An 8,602-nucleotide genomic window follows, 5' to 3' on the forward strand; every position below is an offset into this window, starting at 1 on the left:
AAAGTTTTAATTGATTTATGTTTACTTATATACCTGGCTTAATAATTTACCAGTGATGCATTAATTACGTTTGTTAAAATCTATGACATTCCTACACACACGGGCATAACGAACGAGTTAGGATATATAAACACCGTATGATGGAGCCAAAGACACATCTCCGTCTAAAAAAAGAAAGTTAACAATAGGGATAGAAACTCTTCTCTTTTGTCGTGCATTTTAGTATGAAATATTGTTTGTCTGTTTGTCTTTATCATTTTAAGCCATGGCGTTGTCAGTTTATTTTCGATTTATGAGTTTGACTGACCCTTTGGTAGCTTTCGTCCCTCTTTTAGTATGAAGTTTCCCTTTAGAAATTAAAATGTCTAAATCAAGAAAAGGGCAACAACTGCTGTTTATATTAGATTTACTTAAAGTAGTTCTTTTGGTTAATTTCGGTTGTATGTTTAGAGAATTTTGGATTATTTAACAAAATAAATATCATTAAGTTACGACAGGTATTGTTGAATGTAACAATGACGTGTTGGTACTTTTTTTTATATCTAAAACCGCTAAAGAATTTGTAACACATCAAAGTAAGTTTATGCCATTACTTTCGTAAGCTTTATTACAAAAGTTTATAACAAGTTATTTGATAGTATTAAGGGAGGTAATTAGAAGCGCTGACATATTAGTAGTGTAACACATACTAGATGCGGAGATGACATGACATTTAATTGGTTGCTTGTGTTATTTTTACTTTGTGAATGTTTTTATGACGACGTTGAGGTCATCTGTAATGAAAAGTAAAAACACAAAAATACTGAACTCAGAGGAAAATTCAAAAAGGAAAGTCCCAAATCAAATGGCAAAATCAAACGTTCATACACTTCAAACGAATGGATAAAAAATGTCATATTCCTGACTTGGTGCAGGCATTTTCTTATGTAGAAAATGGTGACTTGAACCTGGTTTTAAATTACCATAGGGACCATAATATCTTAAACTAGATGTTTCGCAAGCTCGATTGGAAGGAGAATATTTTAAATATTGGCGTCTGATGTAGCTGCCGAATACTACACAAATAATACTTCTACTGGGTTTTTGTATAAGAAAAAAATTATAGTTGGCTCTGCATTATCAAAATATTGAGTTATGTAGCTATGGATAGTAGAGTCATTGAACATACTAGATAAAGTAATAAAATGAATACCGTTATTTATGTATTTTAATTTTTAAAAATGCCGTTTATGATTTTCAGGTTTATTTATACTAGGAAACAGCCTTTGATGACAAAAGGCTGTAATAATACAGCTAACAAATGATTTTTTTATCACAATACTGAAAAATAGATTTTCAATGGAGTTTCGAATATTATGATACATAAAAAAGGTAATTCAGGGTCTGGATGAAGTTTAATAAAATAAAGAATAATTAAGAATAAAAAATGAGACCACAAAAATAAATAAACAATGGAGAAAATATATACATGTATCAACCAATAGGCTAAAAAATAGTGAAAAATGACATACAATATATATTCAAAAAAGAGAGAAATATTACATTGAAAATAGAGGAAGAAAAAAATGACATCCAATATATATAAAGAGAGAGAGAGAGAGAGAGAGAGAAAGAAATACTTTAAATTTAAGAAAAGAGGAAATTACATAAATATTAAAAATATATATATATTAAGATATATAAAAAATGAAGTTCCACTACCCAACAATTAGTTCTAAATATTCAAAAAAATTCACTGACTTGAATTATTCCAGTCATGTTGAAAAATTGTGAAGTTTTCTATTTTCAAAACTCGTATATTGTTGATTTCCCAGTTGTTAATATTTGAAGTAGTATTATTATATAACAGAGAGCAATTGTAATGCGAAATATTGAATAAAACATAATTTGTATTTCATTTTTCAATCCTTTCTTAAATTAAGTAAATAATGAAGATTGAAGTTGCATGTCGCTCAGTATGTAATCATTGACTAGACAGACATCAATGTGGAAGTCTATCCATAACTTCACATATTAATAGCGGAAGTTGTAATAATTAGCACCAATTACGTATTAATCTGTGTTTGTATATATACCAGAATGTTTCTCTGTATTTTCACAAAGTTACCGACCAGCAAACATGTAAGTTCACTACAGCATTAGAACTATCAAGACTATAAAAACTTTCTTCAATTATCAAAAAGTTTTTTTTATTTATATATGTCCACCTTTTTCTTTAAAATATCTTAGATTTTTTTTTAATAAATAATCATTTAAATATTTACATCAATTTCAATTGATAGTTAAACTAAAACTGAATGTTCGGTTGTTCTTATTTTTTATTTCAGAATATTTTTATAATCTTTTTCTAGAATTAAAATGTTTAAACATGTTTTTATATATAAATCCCCAGGCTAAACAACATGAATTATGTTATAATGTCATTGAAGTTAATATTTTTTCATTTTTTTTTTAAACTACAAAAAAAAGAATTCAAATAAAATTGTGTTTGAAAGTATATTCTAAAGGATAGAAGGATAAATGAAAAGGAAAAAAGGGGAAAATATAGATAACAAGGGGGGTAATCTCAACGTCTGACGGACACACTACCGTTTTTCAAAAAAAACACAAAAAAACACACAAACCACACATCAGAAACTGAGATTAAAAATTGCATGTCATTTCCTTTGAAGATAAAGTCAATCGTTATTTGTATTTTTAGAATGAAAGCCACACTTGCCGTTGTCGCCGTCTTGGGTCTGTTTGCCCTGAACTGTGTTAGTGCTGATGGTTACGGCAATGGAGGTGGATGGTCCGGGTATGGTAATCAAGGATACGGAATGGGAGGTTACCAAGGATACGGTAAATCAGGTGGTTACCATGGATACTCCGGATATGGAAAGAAGGGAGGCTACGTTGACGAAATCACACACATCCAACCATACCCAGTCTATGGAGGCGCTATGGCTGGTCCATTTGCCGGTGGATATGGTGGAGCATTGGCCGGTGGTATTGGTGGAGGCATGGACGATGGTCTTTTCGGATTAGGTGGAGGACAAAACGGAGCTCTCCGTAAGTTCTATTTTTAATATAGAACAAATACAGTTAGTGTGTAAGCGGTATGCTAGGCTATCACGTGATTTTTTTACAACAAATTAACATTGTAAAACATACAGTAAATTTTCTAAATCTTTTTAAAGTATATTGCCTACGTAGGTTGCCTGTCGTCAAGTTCAGTTATAATATTATTTCAAGAAATTAAAAACTGCATATAGATTCTCAATAGTTAAGGGTTATATAATTAGAAATGTAAGATTTGATTAGATTTGAATAGTGAATTTTAATTGTTACATTTTCTTTTTTTCAGTGATGTTTTTCCTCTTGTTTCTCCTTTTGAGCAACAACAATGGCGGCAATGGTCTATTCGGTCGTTAAACATAACTTAATGTAAGTATTACACACATATAGTTATTATTCGTGTTATTGTAACCAAATAAGTGTAACCATTGTAATATTTTGTTTGGTTGGCGTCTTTTATTGTACTATTGTACTAATTTGGTTGGCGTCTTCAATTGTAATAATTGTAACAACTTGGTTGGCGTTTTTAAATGACAATAGAACCTTTAAGTTGAAGATCAGTTTAAAAAGTTTTATATGTATTTCAAAGTTAATTCGATTTCTCTGGCAATAAGAACAGCAATCTCAATATACATATATATAAAGTAAGGTTCAAATTGTAGACATCCATTTTTATTTTTATAGTTTTTGTCTATGAAAATTATAACAGTTATGTATCAATTTATAAGTATTGGAACAAACGAAATAGATGGTCTCTAAAATATGAACCAAACACGAGATAGGTATAAAACGGCAAAACAAATATGGATATGTGACCTTCACTAATTTATCAATTTCATTGAATCTGTAGTACTGGGTTGCTGTCACATTAATATTTACCCAACGTCTCATTTTTTCATAAAAAAAAATTCAATTAAAACTGAAACTGTGAATGACAATATATAGGGATACAATTTTCCTTTGTTTTTTATATCTATATTTTCTTATATCATTACAGTGTATAATGTTCGGTGTCATTAATGAATGAAGCTATTAGAATTACGAAAGCAGTGATTATTTGAGAAGCATCTGCAGATCATGTGAACTCTAGTTTTTTTAAATAAAAAAAAACATGTATACGCTTACAGTTTTGTAAAAAGTGTATAATTTAGTGCATTGTAATAGGAATGATGTGTGATATTGAAAATAAAACATAGATATAATTTTACACTCTTACTATTGCATTGCCAAATTGTCCTTATATATTCCTATGAGAAGATTTGTAAACACTTAATATCTACTTTTTAGTAGTTTGACTAGTATTCATGTGTTTCGTGTACTCTTTTACTCAGCTTTTTATGGTTAAGAACACTTTATGAGTAAGAAAATAGTATTTAGTGGTTCTAAGATGGATATTTGAGCTTTCAAAGTGAACACATAGTTGCATTACAAAAATAGGTCACCCCTCAATACAGCATAAGGATCAATGAACCATCCAGGGGTAGATAGTTTTTTAAAGTTATTAAAGGCTATCAATCAGAGCTTAAGTCAGCAACACAAAATGCACAAATTAAAAAAACAATTATATTATTTTATTAAAACAAATAGAAGATTGTTTGTTTTGTTTGTTGGTATTGAAAACTTTTTCTCACAGATACACTTGTATTCTGTAGATTTTCTGCCAAAAGTAATACTCAAAATGTTTAGGTACCTTAAAGAATGTTAACGTCACAACTTTAATATTCACTTTCGTCTTGGTTATATACTAGAAGTTGTTAACACCAAAATTACGTACTAGCTATAAGCACTTCATTTTGCAACTTTATTATTTTTCCAAATAACTACCGGTATCATAATATGAACAATTGAGTATATTTTGTTTGGTTTCAAACATTTTGAAGGACTGAATTCGAATAATTATTCGTTCTTAGCAGTCAATATGGTCCTTTTCCGTCAAAATAAGTCAAAAACACCACTTATTCATTACTGACACTTCATTTTACAAGCGGATTACAGTTTAAAGCAGAAAATGCAAATTGTCAAGTCCTTTGTTTGTTTGAGGACATCCTCCGACACTTGATAGGTGCACGTTAGTCGTTTTGTGCGGCTTTTGATAAAACAAAATGGACGCCTTACTTCGTAAGAAAGAGTGAACTCAAAAATTAAAAAAAAAACTTTCTTAGTTGGACTAGGATACAAGCAAAAATAAAAAAAAAAGATTTCGTCAAAAGATTTTGAAATTGGTTCATCGTTTCGGATACAGAGTGTGGACGAGCGAATGAACTAAGAAACGGACACACCATTGTTCGATATCATATCACCTTTACTAGTTGTTTTCGGCACAATCTTTTCTATGTTGACCGGTTAATGTCATTTCATGAATTGGAAAGATATAATATTTTGCGTTTTCATGTTTTTGACTTCGCGATTACCCTGTTTTCTACCTATAGAATATGAAAAGCGAAAATGCGAAATGGCATTAATCGACCACCATACTTTTGGTATATTTGTGGTAAAAAGAAAGGAATATAAATCAAAGAAATGAATATTTTCCAGCGTAAAGATAACCAGGCACTGCTATTATAATAGACAAACTTAAATGTTAAAAAAATAAAAAAAAATAAAACGTCATTCAGTTCAGTAGCATGTGTCGAACTCAGTATATTGTCAAATGTTTCTCATATACAATGCTTTGACGTAGGTAAAAATTACTCAATTATAGATTTAAGGTTTTGTGAATTACAAATAATAAATGTAATTCTTACGATTAACATGTTTGTCACTCATGTTGAAATAAACAATTGTAACATCTGGAGAGAAATGGTAATGGCGGATAGGGTTGTAAAACTGAACGTTGGTGGCGTGTTATACACGACCTCCAAATCTACCCTTACTTCGATACCCCAGTGTTATCTGTGTCAACTGGTGACAGGGGCTATAAGACCACTCAGAGATGAACGGGGAACCATTTTTATCGACAGAGACGGGCACGTCTTCAGGTAAGTTTTCTTTCTTCTTTTTCTGCGTATTTCAATAACAATTTTTCAAATTTTATTTTCAAATTAATAAAAATTTTATATGAAATTTAACTGATTATATATATATATATATATAACATTTGTTTAGATATTACAAATTTAAAAGAAAACAAAAATAAGGAAATACTTTTACATTCAATTACGTGACCAATAAAAGTGTTCAATCTATATATGTTACATCATTTTCTAGTTATTGCCTTCAGGCTGAAATATTTTACAACTCTATAAAACAATAAAGGTCGTTTTAATGACAGACATTTGTAAACTACTTTGAAATTGAAAATTGCATATTCTTCTTGTAAATTCTTAATGTTTTACTAATAATATTTATTACTAGAAGTATGTTATTTTTGCTTGTCTTGTTATATAAACCTTTAGATTTGTATGGTTGCGCCCCCCCCCCCCTTTTTATATAGCGTTCATAATTGAAAAATTAAAATATAGCTACATCGATTTCTATTTTAAAAAATCAAAATAAATTCAAATACATTGTGATTGTGCAATCTGTTGTATAATAAGATTAATAATCAATACAATATTATAATATGTTTGCTCCTAACATTCTTAACATCACATGGTGGCATCTGCCATCATTAAACTGTATTCAGTCTTACAGTCAGTGACCTACGTCTTGTATATGTTAAGGTCCAGTGCACATTGTGAAAATAATAATAGTTTGTGGTAAACATCAATTGACAAAAACCAAAAACACAAACTGATTATTAGAAATTCGACGCCGCTATACAAAAAGAAAAGAACACATATCTATGTTTATAAAAGGGTTATATAGGCTGTTAAGAAATTAACTATTGCTACTTTTCCGGAGCACCTGATATCACCCCTAGTTTTTGGTGGGGTTCGTGTTGTTTATTCTTTGGTTTTCTATGTTTTGTCGACGTGTGTATTATTTTGTGTCTGTTTGTCTGTTTGTCCTTTTGATTTTTAACCATGGCGTATGTCAGTTTATTTTCGATTTAAAAGTTTGATATCTTTCGTCCCTTTTTCGCACTAAACAAAAAATACAAAATAAGGGTAACTAAATTACGGCATATTACGCATTAATTTAGAATTTCAGCAATCTGAATACAGAAAACACATGATAAAGTGAGAAGTCACTGATCTTGGCTTTCCAACTAGAAAACTATTTGCTCTTTATCTTATGTGAGTTGCAGGTTCTTCTATATTGCTTGTCTAGAGATAATAACGATTGGATTATTGAAAACAAAAACGGTTTCCGCATTACAAAAGGCTCGATTACTTAAAGTATTTCCTTCATGTCTTGTATTGTTGTCCTTCAGGTACGTCCTTAACTACTTGAGATCCAAGAAACTAACGTTACCACAAGGGTACAAGGAGTTGGCCATGTTGAAGGAGGAAGCAGAATACTACGATTTGTGTCAGCTGGTGTTCAACGTGGAAAAGGTTCTCAAATCTAGACGGAGAAACCGGAACAAGCCTCGGAACAACAAAGGGGGACCGAATCAGAGGGCTCCGTCCAATGCACTTAGTAGAAGTCTCGGATCTGACATGAACTCTCTCGCCCTTTGTGACGAGAATGGATCGGTCATTTTCGAAGATGATTCTTCGGATTATTTTTATGATTAATGTTAATGTGACTGACTGCTTTATTATAGTCGTCCAGATTCACTTCAGTTGTCTGGTGATCGGAAATCATTCATGCATGCCGCATTCGACTGTGTTTGTGCTGGCGCGAAACTAGATTACAGCTTTCGAGTCTAGCTTGTTTATATTTTTGGAAGTATTACCGGTGAAATCAATGACTTAAAAGTTTCGTACTTGTTTCGGAGTCACTCTAAAAAAAGGCAGTGATTTTAAAGTCATTTGTGTTTAAAATAAAATGGATTGACGGGTGATTTCTCTCTTTTTCCTTTACAACAGGTTGGCTGTCACTGTTAACAATAGTTCATCATTGAACCCTACGGGGAAAACACAGAGAACTCATTTTGTCAGAAAACACGGTCAAACATTCAAAGATTTACACTAATCTGTGTCCACACTTTAAAAAAATTAGCATACGAGATACCAATTATTAAATAAAGCATGAGAATTTAAGAATCACACAAAATATTTTGGAAACTGAAATTTGAAAGACGTTAAGACTTGAGGTTACCAATACAAAAAGAAAAAGAAAACACGTCACAATCCAACACAAATCTATTAATTTGCCATAAATTAGTATAAGTGGATACAAATTTCAGAAACAGGCAATTTCTCTTTGATGCAAATATCTAACAGTATTACTTCCGAAAAAAATGTAAACTAGAATAAAAAAAAGCATTCAATGGAAACAAATTTGTGAAAAGACAAACAAGTACCGATTCTTTCTGCAAAGTGATTTTGTAAAAAACACAGCCATCTTATTCATAGTAACCAAATTATATGCACACCAAAAAAGAGGCACAGATTTTAAAAGACTTCTTAGAGACCAGAGACATGAAATATTATAATATTATAATATTATAATATTATTGTATTAGAGACTTAACAATTCGTATTTTATAATTAGC

The 8,602-nt window shown here is 30.7% G+C and overlaps 2 protein-coding genes across 2 annotated transcripts; both read left to right on the forward strand.

Annotated features, from left to right (window-relative positions):
* The first annotated feature begins 1,965 nt into the window (after nucleotides 1-1,965).
* On the forward strand, nucleotides 1,966-4,247 carry LOC134721063 (uncharacterized). Its single transcript, XM_063583773.1, has 4 exons — nucleotides 1,966-2,121; nucleotides 2,702-3,051; nucleotides 3,347-3,426; nucleotides 4,055-4,247. Exons 2-3 carry the CDS (start codon nucleotides 2,703-2,705, stop codon nucleotides 3,412-3,414), a joined length of 417 nt encoding a protein of 138 aa, XP_063439843.1. The 5' UTR covers nucleotides 1,966-2,121; nucleotide 2,702; the 3' UTR covers nucleotides 3,415-3,426; nucleotides 4,055-4,247.
* A 1,431-nt stretch (nucleotides 4,248-5,678) lies between these two features.
* Nucleotides 5,679-7,948, forward strand: LOC134723307 (BTB/POZ domain-containing protein KCTD21-like). The gene is made up of 2 exons (XM_063586927.1): nucleotides 5,679-6,035; nucleotides 7,373-7,948. The coding sequence occupies exons 1-2, from the start codon at nucleotides 5,809-5,811 to the stop codon at nucleotides 7,677-7,679; spliced, it is 534 nt and encodes a 177-aa protein (XP_063442997.1). The 5' UTR covers nucleotides 5,679-5,808; the 3' UTR covers nucleotides 7,680-7,948.
* Nucleotides 7,949-8,602: the final 654 nt, after the last annotated feature.

Source organism: Mytilus trossulus, chromosome 6 (genome assembly GCF_036588685.1).
Source record: "Mytilus trossulus isolate FHL-02 chromosome 6, PNRI_Mtr1.1.1.hap1, whole genome shotgun sequence".
NCBI classification, from domain to species: domain Eukaryota; kingdom Metazoa; phylum Mollusca; class Bivalvia; order Mytilida; family Mytilidae; genus Mytilus; species Mytilus trossulus.

Excerpts from the sequence above, each read along its gene's own strand:
- LOC134721063 (XM_063583773.1), top strand. The coding sequence starts at position 2,703 with ATGAAAGCCACACTTGCCGTTGTCGCCGTCTTGGGTCTGTTTGCCCTG. Across the intron at positions 3,052-3,346 it reads AGGACAAAACGGAGCTCTCC|TGATGTTTTTCCTCTTGTTT; the intron begins GTAAGTTCTATT and ends TCTTTTTTTCAG.
- LOC134723307 (XM_063586927.1), top strand. The coding sequence starts at position 5,809 with ATGTTTGTCACTCATGTTGAAATAAACAATTGTAACATCTGGAGAGAA. Across the intron at positions 6,036-7,372 it reads AGAGACGGGCACGTCTTCAG|GTACGTCCTTAACTACTTGA; the intron begins GTAAGTTTTCTT and ends GTTGTCCTTCAG.